This window comes from Ochotona curzoniae, unplaced genomic scaffold, assembly GCF_017591425.1.
Source record: "Ochotona curzoniae isolate NIBS_2020 unplaced genomic scaffold, NIBS_Ocur_1.0 scaffold_3835, whole genome shotgun sequence".
NCBI classification, from domain to species: Eukaryota; Metazoa; Chordata; class Mammalia; order Lagomorpha; family Ochotonidae; genus Ochotona; species Ochotona curzoniae.
In genome coordinates, this window is record NW_024467114.1 from 15,413,031 (window position 1) to 15,428,473 (window position 15,443).

Below are 15,443 nucleotides of genomic sequence, written 5' to 3' on the forward strand. Positions count from 1 at the left end.
CTCCAGTCTGTGTCTTTTCTTAGAGGTCACTGAAAGACTAGCTGATCCAAGCAGAGTTTTAAGCACCTCGGAAAAGCTAGCTTTTGTTTTAAAAAGAGGAAACACATTCTCTTAATGCCAGGGACATAATGGCTAGAAAAGGGAAATGCTTCAGGTTTCCCTGATGGTGATACCAAATGTCCCCCAACAGCCTCCTCCCAAGTTTCAGGTTAAATTTCCAACAGTCCCCACTCCCCCCCGCCCCCCCGCCCCTTTCACAGATGACCAGAAGCAGCCATTGAACAGAGAGCACAAAAGTGGTACTTGTGGCCAGGCTGATAATAGAGGTGGAAGGATGAGGCCCCAACTTGATGCTCAAGTGCAGCGAGAATAGCATCGCACTTCACAGGACAAACTTGAGTCACCCAGGAAAGTCAGGCTGTGCATGATATCTCCTCAAGGGCAAGAAGACCAGTGACATGTTAGGTATTTTTTTTCTAAAGTGTGTGCTGTTTCAAAGGGGTCATCTTCAGGCATCTTAAACATCACTTAGGGCAACTTACTGCTCTATGCTATAAGACTTAATAAGGTAGTGTATATACACACATATATTTGGCATTTTCAGGCACATGTGCTTAAAAATAAATTAGTCCACGAGAAGTGTGAAGATGGGGTGGGTGCTGTGGCAGCCCCTGTTAGTAATGCTGGCATTTCATATCAGAGTTAATGCACCAGGCAGAGCAGTGAATGAAGTTGCAGGTACTGAGGCTCCTGCTACCCATGTGAGACACCTTGGACAGAGTTCCGTCTTCCAAGCCTTGGCATTGGGCCACTCCTGCCTGTTGTGGGCATGTGGGGAATGAGTCAACAGACAGAATATCTTTGTCTCTCTCCTTCTCTGGCTCTGTTTTTCAAATGAAGAAGTAAATCTTTAAAAATAATAATAATAAAAAAGAGGTCTGATAGTTACTTTTTCTTCTGTAACTTGGGGGGGGCAGTGATAATTAGAAAATATTGGTCAATTATAAAATCCGAATTGCTACCTAATATCCATATTTAGTTTCTCAGTGAAAGACTTTATTTCTCAACCCAACTTGCAGCCAGGCATGGTAGGCAACTAAACCATGTCAGTTAAGGTGTAGGCAGAAGTGTCACATGACATTTCCTAGGGGGCTCTTGAAGAGCAGGCTCTATGTATTCCTGTGTCTTTGAACTTGAGTGTGAGGGTTTGGACTCAGCACACACTGGGCCATGAATCCAAGGGATCCTAGTGCTCTGATCAGGAGGGAGTCTGCACCCTGGGGATTTCGTCACAGTGTACTCCTGAGCCGCCTTTGATTGGCTGCCTCCAGACTTCCATGCAAGAGAAAACTCAACTGCTAATTTCAGTACCGACATTTGGGGCTCCTCACTAGTGGCTGAAGCTAATCCCAACACACCCAGGGAAAGGCTGAGTCTTTTCTTACGTCTATCTGCTTTCTGCTAGCTGAGAGTGTTCCAAAGAGGGCTGCTATCCAATTTTCCAAAATGTAAATTATTGCTTTTGATGATCTCATTTTGAGAAGAAAGGGGGTAAAATTTAAGTGATATCAATTTAGATCCACAAACACATCCTTACTTTTTAGTCACTGGGAACATTCAAACTGTTCTCTGTGCATACACAAAGCATTGTTCTTTTGTGTCTTTACCATTATTTTTCATCTAATTTTACTTGTATGTAATTTATTTTGTTGAGTAGATAATATGTGAACATGGAATGAAATTCAAGTGGAATAAAAGACAATAGTGGGAAGATACGTTTCTTTTTCAACTTATTCCAGCCATATAGTCCCCCATCTGAAAAAAAAAAAAAAGAAAAAGAAAGAAAGAAATCTCCCGTATTCCCTTCCAGGGAGATTGTCAGTGTTTGCTAGGGAACATGCATCTAGTTAAGTACCAATGGTTCAGTCAACAACGTACCAGTTCAGACAGCAGTCCCATGAGTTTATAATGCAGTTGAAAATTTTGCATCATCTAGGGACATTGCAGAACAATGCATTACTTCTGCATTTGCGGTGATGGTAATAAGCAAGTCCCCTGTTATGCCAGTTGGATAAAGTTTAGCATGCATGACTTCACAAAGAAAGAAGAAAAATTTGTTTGCCACAGTTGCTAGGTATACAACACTTGATACACATGTATAATATGTGATAGTGATAATAAGTATTATTAATAATTATGCTATAAACCTTCTACATAAAAAAGTAGTTTGTGTGGCAGACATTCAGTGCAAGATAACACTTGGATCATTTACATGTCATAGTGGAGTACCTGGGCTTGAGTCCCAGCTCTGCTCTTGGTTCCAGTTCCTGCTAATGTATATCATGGGAGGCAGCAGGTGAAGATGGCCCAAATACTGGGCTTCCAACATAGGACACCTGAACTGAGTGCTGGGATCCTAATTTTGTCCTGGCCTCATCCCTTGATGTTGCAGGCAAGAAGAGGAAGGGATATCTCTCTGGTTATTTCCACCTGAATTTTTACAATGTTAGATTTCTTTAAAAATTAAAACCACCAAAAGGCTCTGTAAAGCAGTGTGCTGTGACAGACAGGCAGCGGCCCCATCCACTCTCGTGCGCACTGTGCCTCTGACTGCCTGTGACTGGTGGGCCAACTACGGCGTGTCACGACACTCTATGGCACCTGCACAAGGACAAAAATCCCTGGATGAAGCATTTCTCATGTATCCCTGTTGAGTGGGATATAACTACAGCAGCTCTCTCCACCCCCACAAATATTAGCCTATTAATATAGAAACTATTCTTCTTCACTTTTTCTTCTGAAAAGTACAATTGATCAATTATTTTATATCAATTTAGACTTGCTGTGTTCTTTAACTGTTACTACACCCTGGTAGTTGTTCATCTTTGCGAGTGAGCTGATGGGCGGGGGTGTCTCTGACAATTTATAGCCACACAGGAGCCCACTATCCACCGTATAGGTGTGTCAGTTATTTAGCTAGCGCTATCCCAGTGAAACGGTGGATAAAGGGAGACGTCTGTCCTGATTCATGTTTTTACAAATTGCAAATGAGCATGATTATTTAACCGTAGTTCCATTTCTTAGAACTACATATTCTTCACTAATTTTCTAATGAATTGCTGGCTAAATGAGTCTTATTGATGTGTGGGATCTTCTCCAATATGAAAGGAAATAGTCTTTTTTCTTTTACATATTGCAGTATACTAGAAAACCTGCTACTTTTATCCTGGCATTTTGTTATGTAGAATCTAAAAGGTAATGTTAGATTATGTCACTATTTTCTTCCATGACGCTGAGGGGTTGTATCCTGTCTTCAGCATCATCCTTGGCTGCAAGATTAAAAATAACATTCTTTCTGCTTCATTCCTTTCTTCTTGTTTCCTCTTCCTTTCTTCCCTTCTCCCCTTCTCCCTTCCTCATCTTCGCTTTCGTTCATGCATTCAGATTTTTTGAACTAAACATTTTCATTTTTCTGTTGTAATTGGAGTTTGCTTCAGTGTAATGTGTAAGGCTGGGGATGTAACATAAAACTTTTAAAGAAAGACGCCAAGCTGTCTTAATGCACCTTGTTCAAGAATTGTGTATATTTCATAAATTCAGCCTTTGTCACTGGGTGATGTGAAGGACAGGCTCAAAGTCGTCACGTCCCATGAGTAGTGTATTTAGTACAAAGCAGGCCAGTTAACAAGCAGCATACACTTGAACATATTTAAATGTGCTTTCTACAGTTGGGAGAAACGGTGTTTCCTCAAAGTTGTAAAAGAGCCTCTTGCAGAGGTCTGCTTAGCCAAAGGGAATATAGTGAGATACTGATGCTCTCCGGAGCCCAGCCAGGATTCTGGGTTGCAGTGTGGGTGCCGAGCGGTCAGCAGCAGGCGGTGGGCAGCTCTCACCCACTTACTCAGCACACAGCCCACATTCATACAAGGTGCTCATGAAGTCAGTCACAACCCCACCCCAACTGCCTCAGGCTTTGGGGGCTCCTGCAAATGAGCTTCTCAAAACCTTGGTTGTTACCAGGCTCAGGCTGCGATGCTTCCATTTTCTAAGACACTAACTCATCTGCTTGAAAGAGATAATGCTAGATAAGTGTAGGACACAAGTAGGATGCTTTATGGTATCAAATATTATTGAAATGCAAGCATCTTTAAAGGATGAATGCTGTATGTATAAAAAAGAATTCCTTTTGTTCCAAAGATAATAGAAATACTACACATGTGTATGGAATATGTCATTAGAATGCTGATTTATTATTTCATATAGTTTTCAAAAAACTCCATGCATAGGACTACATCATGAAATGAAAAATGCAGAGGGCAAGATGAGGAGTTGCAAAAGGAGACAGCCCCCCTCTTTTATCCAGTTTAAAAGCAAAATCCCATTAAAGTGTGAACTGCTCAGCTCATTTCTCAGTATAACTAATAGGACTGAAAGCAAGGCCTGGGACATATATTTGATATTTGTACACCTATGTTCATTATTTGTAATAGCCCAGGAGTAGAAAAAAGTATTCAGTACCACAGCAGATAAATAAAATGCATCAAATACATCAGTGATGTAATAGTACTTAAAAGAGAAGGCAATTCTATCATAAGGACGTTATCATATATGAAGTAGCTGAAGTGGTCACTTCCATAGGGGCAGAATGTAAAGTGGTAGCTGCCAGAAGCTGGGATGTAGGAATGGAGAATTATTGTTGAATGGGGGGTTTCAGTTCTATACGATGCAAAAGTTCTGGAGACAAGAGGGCCAGAAATGGTAAATCTGCTTAACAATATGGAGTATGTGCTTAAATAGTAAGATGATATATTTTATGTTAAGTGCTTATTAACCTACAATAATAAACACCTTTCCTTTTCCAAGCCCCATTTCACACAAACCTGTCCAAAAACCTCTTCATTAACAGTGAAGGTGAGGTCTAGGATATCTGTGATATTGTTGTCCTTCATCCACTGCAAGCTCTGATGGAATTCCTCATCCAGATATTCCAGATCACTCAAGTCACAAGGCCTGGGTGAATTCAAAGGGAACAAGGCAAACAGTTATCAAAGAAATGGCCACCGAGACCTCCTCTCAAAACGTGGGTACGTCACTTCTGTCTCAGACGTAGCAGACTTGTTCTAACAATTTGAAAGTTCTAAATGTACCAGAGAATCAGATCCTTCAATATTTTTCTAATTTATTCATTTTATTTTGAAAGGAAATGTGGAAATATTTATAATGATAAATAGGAAATACTTAATGATTCATGGACTCTTTTCCATTGGAGAAAAAGTATTTTACAACCAGATAAACAGATTATTTCTACTTAACAGCTTAATGTAATGTTTGTATTGTTATTATATTTTTACATAAACCAATTTATAGTCAATTTTTTATTTTTAAATAAATGGACTTATGACATGATGTTCTGAAAGTAGAATTTTCGCCCATGCCTACCTGCAATGTCCAAAGATCTTTTCATTGTCCTATATGGTGTTTGTGATCTAAGAACAGGACATGAGCAGAAAAATGTACAGAATGGTTGGGGCAAAACAGGGGAAGAACCACCCAAAAGCACAAGCAAGGACAGGCCCAGAGTCCAGCAGACGGCCAGGTGGACGGCACTTACAGTCTCAGCAGCGCCTTGTAGAACGGCCTTGTGAAGAAGGCGTCCAGAAGGTACTGATGGATCAGAGCCAAGCCTAGGATGCGCCCGCTGAACCTGAACCTGGAACACAAATGGTGCAGAGAAATGTAAGTCTTTGGGGACTGATGCTGTTGAATATTTTTAGCTTGTTTTCGACTTATTTCTTCTTTGCTTCCTCTCACTTCCCTTTAGCACCTTATAGAACCTTCCCATTGATGACGGGGGGAGAGGGGCAGGCACACATTCTGTTCCTTGTTATGTTTTACCATAATCAGTGCTTTTTTTTTTTTTTGCCTGAAATGTACTAACGGCACTTTCCCAGGGACCCTGACTCTCTTCTCAGAGTTGGGGCATGAAAGAGTGCAAAGCACCATGAAGAGGCACTCAGGAACTTAAAACAGTCCACATTGACCCTAAGGAAGACTTCAACCCCCCCACCCCCCGCCCCACACACGCACACAAACCATCTTCCGGACACTGAATCCTTCCCATTCAAGTATTCTATGTGTGTATGCATCACCTGACGCATACCCACCTCCATGCTGGGAGGTGACGGATTTCAACACAAACCACAAGTGACAGTTTTTCTCACAGACAGTTGGGAAGAGCTACAGGAAACCACAGCGTGATAAGTGAAGCAAGCACCGCTACTTAACACTGCCAGCCACACAAAGGAAGGACAAGGTATTTGTGGGGAAGAAATAATCACGGAGACCCCCAGATGCAGGGCTCTCTGCCACTCTACTGATTCACCTTCTGACTGGGCACTTAGCCTCCTGGGATTGCTGATGGCATTCTGCTAAGCTAAGTGCTGACGCCATGTGGAGTCTGATCCCACCATCACCCTCTCCTAAACCAGTTTCTTGTCTGCCTGGCCTAACACCTTGTGGTTCCCCTCGACATGGGATTGCTCTCTCTAGGACCTCTCTCCACAGTTAGGGCCCCCTCTGTTTCCTAATTAGATTTCACATAAACATGGACTGGCTTTGACTTTCTGAGATCCTCACAGGTACAATTTCCAACAAGCACAATTCCATTGCTTTTGATGAAGCTTTTGTTTGTTTGTTTGTTTTAGACTCAAAAGACTGCATATGTGGTATAAGAATGTAAAATGGATAGGTTACCTGTTTCACAGAATAAACATAACTATAAATGACAATAATTGAGATGGAAATGTATGTTTGAGGCACTCTGTGATTTTTGCATGAATACACCAGTGTTGATGACTCTGCAGAGATTACAAGCAATCAGCAGCTCATGCAGGTGCCAAAGGAAAGTGTGGATACAGGGGCTCACGGGCCCATCAAGGGGCTTGCCCACCAGAGTTTTATGTACCTGCCAGTGCTCTTTTCTGAACATCCCAGTAACTGGTTCCTGACATGATCACCACAGTCATATGTCTTCAACTCCAATACTGGCCAACCCAACCTTGTACATGAAACTGAAACAGAGGCGTCCAACATGATGGTGACTGCATGGCCAAGTAGGTGCAGGTGACTGGGATTCTCCAAACAGCGATATAGAAAAAGGTGAATACAAAAGTATCTAGCCTAGAGCCCTCCTCATTTAGTATTGGCCCTTGAGGGTCTAAAACAGAGGCTTGGTAATCATGACAGGTAGCAAGAACAGATACAAATTACATGAAAATATTAATTAAAAATGCTATTTTTAGTAAAATGATACAAAGTTTATTTTTTCAACGCATCCAAATGTGTTGAAGAAGTAGATAACCGAAATAAACTAATCACCATGGTGTCAACTAGAACTAGAGGAAGAAGCACTGCCTTTAAAATGTAGGTGGGGGACCAATGTCTCGGACACCACTCAGTGCACCTGCAGCCCGTGTCACAGTGCCTGGTTGGACTTGTGCCTCTATTTCTGATCCAGCTTCCTGTTTATGTGGACGCTGGGAGTCCCCAGGTGACTTCCCTAGGATCCAGGTCCCTGTCACCCACAGATTTCCTGACGTTTGGCTATGACTTGGCCCAGTATTGCCTGTTGCAGGCACCTGCAGAGTTAACCATAGGATGGAAGGTCTCTGCCATTCACATAACACAAAACATGAATAAATGAATCTTGAGGTTGGAATTGCATGTAATTATATATTTAAGGTTGCATTTATTATATATTAAAATCTATCTTTTTATATATTAAAACTAGAACTTATGTGTCCTTTCTCATGTTTCAGGTAACAGAAAAGATCCCTGTATTGTGAAATGTTTTCCTGCCATTTTCATTCCAGAAAAATGGGAAACTTCTTAAATCATCATGGTGAGCAACTATAATCACAAAATGGAATCCAGAGATGACCACACATTAAAGAAAACGTAAAACATGAACTTGTGCATAGAAAGATCCTGAATGAAAAACATGAGAACTGAACCTGTCAATTCATTTCTAGGACAATGCAAAGTGTTTGAGGATGCTGAATTTTAGGAAACAAAGGATAGCTTAATATTAGGAATTCTATTATTAAAACTAGTTTTGAGGCCAAAAAGACAGGGAGGAGGAAAGTTAATAATATTCGTTACTTTTCAGGAAAAAAACAATTCTTCACAATAAACCTAGAAGAACAAATCTTCAACAGAATAAACTCTAACTCAGCAAAATATGTAATGATGCAAACATGAAAGGTCGTTGATTATCACTTCTCTTCACAATGTTCCATCAGTTCTAGTTCCTGTAGTTACTTACAAACAAAAAGTTGAACAATGCACAATAACTCTTAGTGAATGCCTGTTTGGTCAAGGAATGTTACTTATAATACCTCATTAATCTTGGCAACAATCCTCTTGTGGTTGTTGTTATCTCTGTCTTGCAGGTTAGGAAACCAAGGGTCAATAGTTTGCCCCAGGCAAAAGGTACAGTGAGGAAACCAACCCGCACCTGCCTGACACCAAGCCAGCTCTTGGTTTCAAGGAAGAACTTAAACAATGGAGAGGCTACTATCTCTCTGGTTGCTGGGGCCGCACTCCTGGGAAAACATTCTCTAAATGCCGCCTGTTCCTGCTGTATTATTTTATGTTGGCCACTAACATCTCCTGTGCTGCTTAAAAATCTTTTGGTTCACAGAATCTTCAGCTGAAGCTAAGGGAGAATCCAGCACGGGTTCATGGTGGTGTCTCAGGAGATCCAGGCAAAGGAGCAGAGTCAGGCTGCAGGCACATGAGGGACACAGGCGACCGCTCTCTGTCACTCAGCTTCTCTTTCCTTCACTCTCCCTGCAAACAGTGAGAAAGCCCCAGGAGACCTCTTGAGTCTTTCTGACCTAGATCCAAATTTCTTTATTTTCCTTTTAATATATATTTATCTGAAAAGGAGAGAGGGAGAGGGGAAAAGAGAGGTGAGAAAAGAGAGGGAAACAGAGAGACGGTGCATTTGTTGGTTCACTTTCTAAATACCCATAGCAGCCAGAGCCGGGCCAGGTCTAGAGCCAGAAACTGTCTGGGTCTCACACGCAAGTTGTAGGAGCCCAGTACTTGAACCACTCTCTGCTGACTCTGGGTTCTGTATTACCAGAAGCCTAGAATTGGAAGCAAAGCCAAGAATCAGGCTCAAGTTCAAGTATCATGATATGGGATGCAAGTGTTGCAAGCAGCGTGCCATGTATCTGGAGATGAGTCCACATTTCCAGCACAGCTCGCTGTTGTAATGCGGTTGGATGGTCACCCTGGATCAGTCATGAGTACCAGGGGGAAGACAGTGGAATCTGGTGTCTTACTCGGTTCTTTGCTGCCAGCTCTCTTTTCGCTTCTCTTTTAAACTTGGACTAGAAACAGACAGGGCGCAGGAGACGGGGTTTTCCTTAGGACAGGGTACCGCAAAATGGACCACCAACAGAGAGCCTGCTTATTTGCTTTGAGTGGGGGTAGATCACAGGATGAAATTTCTAAGGACAAAATTTCAATGGTTTCACAGCTGATGTGGGCAATGAATAGGCCCTAGATCCATTTTTCTGTAACTGTACAAGCAAGCTCTGATAATTTGCTTTGGCTTTATATAAACACAGACAGAATGGCTCTTGGCCAGCCCAGGATACACAGTAAAACATACTCTTGAGCAAAGAACTATGATATGGAATGTGTTTATGTAAAGACACAGCAGCTGCACGACCCAAATCCAAAACAATAACTTGACAAGGATGGATTGGAATGTGAATCTTATACCAGTGGACGAACTGCCTTGGGGTACAAGGCCAGGAATCAGAGGACACCTTCCGTGTGCCTCTTTGATTCCTTATTTATTTCATCTAACGTGAACAACTGCTTGTCAGCAAATGGATTTCGTTTGTTAATAACACAGGTTACAAACTTCAGAAGGTAGGACATGGGCAAGTAGCATGCTCCCTTTGATCTCTGCATCTCAGACATTGTGTCCATGCATGTAGCAGAAATGCAACAGGAGAAAATACCCAGATTTTGGCAAAAAGTATTTATGCTTTAACCTAAGTTACTTAGCAAAAGCAGAGTTCTGAGGAGAAGTCAAAAGCAGCTCGTCCTGAGGCAGCAGAGCCCCTACCTGTGCTTGTATACACACTGCTTTAACACTGCAGGCTGCAAGTCCCCAGGTCTAGTCCCCCGTTTGTGAGCCTTCAGGGCCTCTGTCACTGAGAGGCCAAGGAGTCCCACGTGATGTCATGGGGTGGCCCTGTTCTTGCACCCAGGCTTATACACCGCTCCGATCACCTCTGTGTTCCAGCATACTGCATGTGTGGTTCGTGACCCACATGCTGCAGCGCCACAGGCGCTTCCAAGGCTGCTCCCCCAGTTCTGCTCTTTGGAGCAGCTGTGCCAGTGGGAACTGCATGCTGTATTGGCTTAGTCTAGGGGCCTCGCTGTGTTTTAATTCTTAAAGTTGCAAGGCTATAGCATGGTGAAGGGCCTGTCACCACTCTTCATTCGCACCTGCATCTCAGGCCCTGTTGGCCATGCCGGTTGACTGTGCCATTCTTCTCTTGAGCTGCAAGGTATCTGAACGGCCCACAGATGCCTCCTCATCATTCTGTGGAATGCATGCCAGACATGCCTACATGTGCCTGAATTCCTGTGGTGGATGTCATTCAACTCCTCTTCATAAGTTGGGTCTCTGGCCCCAGGCACTTCAGTGTAAGCAAATGCACATGAGGCGAGGTGGCTGAGAATAAGAGGAGCATTCCCTCTAGCCACTGATGGTGAATCTCAACCTCTTCTCCATTCCAGCCCCAGGCCCATGTGGTACATGGCTGATGGCCCAGAAGCAGTACCTTCCCTGGCAGCAGAGCAATAAGAGAATTGCCCTCTGCCTCTATCTTGGATATGTTTCAAAACTCCCCAGGATTCTGACAGACCATTACCCATAAGACATGTAGTCCTGACTTTCAAAAACGCATGAATCAATCTGTGATCTCACAAGAACACAAAAGCCCAAGACAAGCCGTGCACTATGGAGCACTGATGTTAGGCTGCGTCCGTCTGTCTTCTCTGACCTGTGTGGCTTTGGAAAAGCTGTTCACCATCCATGGGGATCACAGTGGCACCTACTGTGCAGAGCAGTTATCAAGGTGCTTGAAGACTGTACAGGAACTAGTGGAGGGCAAGTCATCTGTTTAATAAATGCTGTGTGCAGACTGGGACATTTGGTCTCTTACACTGGCTCAGATACCCAGAACAAAATATTCATTGCAGATCGAAGAGTATGAATGCGGCCAGTCCTGAGCAGTGCTGAGTCTAGGTCTCCTGCTATCTTGGAAGGGCAAATCTTCCTGCTGACAAACTGTATTTGTGTATCACAATGCCTGGCATGGGTAAGGGCTCAATCTAGATTGGCTGAATCAAATTAAAGATTATCATTTGACTTTATTGCAGTGGAGCACAATTACATAAACCTGTGGAAAAATTTATGAAAGAGAAGTGGGTGTTCAGTCTAGTAGCTGAGATGTCTGTGTCCTGCATTCGAATTAGTGGGCTGGCATCCTGATTTTTAGGCTACTGAAAAGGATGGTGGCCTCAGGCCAGTGTACTTCTCTGTAGAGCCTGCTGAGGTTAAAGACCATGACTTAGAATGGTACTATCTTGAGAATAGCTCAATTTTTCTAGTGCTAGGAAACAAAGGAAAATGAGTTACAATATTGATCCGTGAGAGGGCTTTACCCATCAGCTGGGGAGCAAAAATGAAATAGAATAATTGTGTGTGCAGGAAAAGGAGTTTAGGAGGCCTGGAGTGAAGAAGGAGAGCCCACTCAGGTGCAAATTAACTTGGTGAGCAATTGTGGTGGGGGAGCAGGTGGGAAGGTTGGCTATGGAGTGATGGCTGGTGGGACATTAGAGCCTTCCATTTCTGACATGGCACAGCTCTGGGTGATAATGAGGTCAGCAGGGATGCTGAGCGAGCAGGTGGCCACAGTGTAATGTAGCTCAAGTCTGTGTTAGGTTGGTATGGTCTATTATTCACAACCAGCTCTATTCAGATAATATTTGGGAGATGTGCGAAGAATTCCCTCTTCCACACCTGCAGAAATTGTTGAAATAACAGAGATACAAGGCATAGTTTATATTTAGTGTTCAATTCTTCCCCATGTGTAGAAACAGTTTTGCAAATTAGCTGAGAAAACTTTAAGCTTTCCTCATCTGCTGTGACAGAGACTTAATCAACACAAGATAATGAAAGGATATTATCTTCTGATTGCCAATTAGCAACTGAAATGAAAGTGAAGCTTTACTACTGCCAAGTTCTCTCCACTAGTATCTGTCCTTCATGGGCAGAATGAAAAGAACTGGGATGCTTTTGCAACCTGCTGGGTCAAGCGGGCAGCTCCATTTTAGTAAAAGCTCTTCTGAACATATATTCTGCAGACTTAAAGATGCCTCTGACCACTACCAAATTGCTAATAACACACTGGTATTGATTTGGTTATAAATCTCCACAAAACAAAACAAAACATGGCCATGGCAAAAGTCAATCATTTCAAAGTGTAGCAAGCAGATTTTTTTTTTGGACTCATCATTTTTGTTAGCTTGGATTAACACTGAACATGTCAATTTTATTTTGATGTATTAGCATGATTATCTTAGATTTATATGGAAAGGGCCCGAGAAACAGAAACCCAGGAGAGTAAATATCCTATAAATGTAAAATGACCTTCACCTTTGATTTCTGTTGTGTTGTATTATAATTGACCTTGCTCAGAGAGCAGTGATAAAAAAAGGTCTGCAAGATTCTTTCATGGATGATACCGAATGGGTTTAACAATCTTCTCTTCGAAGTAGTCTTTATCGTGGGAGCTCCAACAGCCTGTTCTGCACCATTCCAGACACTGCTGAGAGCATTTCTGCCAGTCATACAAACTATGCACATATTCCCTAGTTCAAACAACTGAGCAAACCACTGAACACAATCAGCCAGTATGGTTTACTGAGGGACAAAGTAGCTCCATTTTCAGTTTCATGTTTCAATGATTCAAGTGTCTATTATTCGCCTGTTTCCTGAGTCTCAGTCATTGGTTTCCAGGCTGACTGTTTTCTGAAATCTGCCTTAGTTGCTCAAGCAACTGGAACCTTCTTCATTTCGGTTTCCTCGCTTATCTTGGTGGGAATAATGCTGATTCTTTGCGTTAGGCCTCTGGGGGGATGTTTGGGAGAATTAGTGAATTCTCTTGTGAGTGCAGTGTGATTTCTTCAGGTAGACATTCTAGAGGCTCCGAGTGCAAAGCATAACTGCACTGTCAACCTTGGGCATGTTTATGATGGAAAGTGTGTGAACCGGTACCTGTAGTGGATTCAATGTTGGCCTTCCCCAAAGTGTGTAGATCCTAGACTCTGAAACTGATGTGTATGTCCCTAATTGGAAAAAGTATCTTTGGAGATGGCATTAGGTAGAGGATCCTGAGCTAAGAGCATCCTAGACTACCTGGGTGGGCTCTGAATCCTGAAAATTTTCCTGCTAAGGGACAAAGAGGACAAAACCCAGAGACGATGAGATGGCCATGTGGAGACATAGGTGAAGGTTGCAGTGAAGCCTAAGAAAGCCAGGGAGCCCTTAGAGCTCCCAGACCCTGAAAGGCAAGAGAAGATTTCTCCGTCCAGCACTGCAAGTGAGCATGGCCTTGCTGAAACTGCGGGTTTCTGGCCTCTAGGCTAGAGATTACCCAATCTGGGGTAATTTACTCTAGCAGCCCTAGTAGTACAGGAGTCAACCCAAGAAACACCCTTCCTTCTTATTTGTCTGGCATGCTTCTCACTAAGCACACTGTCAAATAGCTTGTAAGCAGCTGTGCTAAAATAACACATTTAGCTTCATGCAAATGGGGTCATTTATCTAGTTTCTGAATGAGACATGATCTATTTCTATGCCAAGAATTATGCACAAAAATTGACAAAATAAAATCACCTGCTCAGATAACTAGAATGTTCTGAAGCCTGTGATGTCTTAACACAACTGGATAATGCAGAAAGATGAAGATTTGGGCCTTATATGTCTGAGCAATACAGACCATAACCTACAGCAATGTCATTGTGCCTCATGCAGAACCCAAAGTACTTCACTGTGCAAATGTTGTGCCTCACTTGCCTAGGACCCACCAATCAACATGCAGAATAGCATTAACCTGTCTCACCGAAAATAATCAATTTCATGAAACCAAAACAACTTTTAGGATTTTCATACATTCATTCAATCTTTCAACAAAATCATAAGGTACTTATTGCTTACCACCTACACCGAGCTAGTTGCTGAGATACTTGGTAGAAACAGCACAGAGTTGGGAAAGCCACTGTTGGAGCCTACATTTGCTATTCGTCATCTGAAAATGGAGAGCCCACCCATCCTTTCCTTTGCGTGGCTGATGATACTAAGGCAGCTATTGGATCGGCTCTCTGCTTACACCAGAGGCTCCCGAGTGTTGCATCACATTCCCTCCTGGAGTTTCACATGGATTCCCATTTGTCTTTCCACATGACAAACCTGATCATTAGGTTCATATAGCTCCACCAATCATCCTCCTCCCCCTTCTCAGACCCTGACGACATCTGGATACTTGGATTCTGTTTCCAGCTTAATTAACACTGTACTTCTGCCACCGCTGCTACTCCACCACTGCCCAGTTTTCCATGACTTTGTTTTCAGATGACTCTGTTTTTCTACCCTTACAGAATTCATTCTAAATGGTTCACTTTGAACCCTGTCCCTCCAGTTAGTCCAGCTTCTCTGGCTGTCAAACCCTTCACTCTTCTTCCTCCTCTGGATACATGCTTCCTCTCATGCAACGCAAGTCGGGCAGGAGAGAAATTCCAAGGCTGAGCTTTATCTGCTGAGGGCCGAGAGTCTAACCAGCAGTTGGAGAGCTCTCCGTATATGTAGCTTTCCAATAAATAGAAAGTATCAAACAAATTTCAAAAATCTTTTTGACTTGTTAAACATCTACAGGCAGTCCAAGACAAAATATTCACTCCACTTGGCATTTAAACAGAGAATGCCTACATTGCACAGGAAGAGCATTTTCAGTGATTTGAACGATGCTTCAACTTTCTTAACTTTTACAGTAAGAGTCAAGTCTATAAATTTCTGAGTCATGGTGTCAGATACAGTCTAGTTTATTCTTTTGTTGGATCTGGAGAAAAGACTCTTTGTCCTTGATGTTTAAGGTAAGCAGCATTGATTTCCACCTCCATAACAAGCCATAATGTCTTCATAAAAAAGAAGCTGAGGCTGCAAATCAAGGCCTCATTTTTAATCCCTATTTTTTTTTTATTGGGGTGCTTAATCCAGGCAACATAAACATTCTGTTCAATTAAATGAACTTTGATTCTTTTGATTTAAATTCTGGAAACCTGGAGGCACA

General features: G+C 42.5%; 1 protein-coding gene across 2 annotated transcripts in view; it reads right to left on the reverse strand.

The window, feature by feature from the left end:
* Positions 1-15,443, reverse strand: part of HECW1 (HECT, C2 and WW domain containing E3 ubiquitin protein ligase 1) — a 273,623-nt gene that overhangs the window by 13,634 nt on the left and 244,546 nt on the right. For both annotated transcript variants that reach the window (XM_040964952.1, XM_040964953.1), the window contains 2 exons: positions 5,612-5,710; positions 4,881-5,010 (listed from right to left, as the gene is read on the reverse strand). In XM_040964952.1, coding sequence (XP_040820886.1) covers positions 4,881-5,010; positions 5,612-5,710 — 229 coding nt within the window. The remainder of the gene's footprint in view (positions 1-4,880; positions 5,011-5,611; positions 5,711-15,443) is intronic.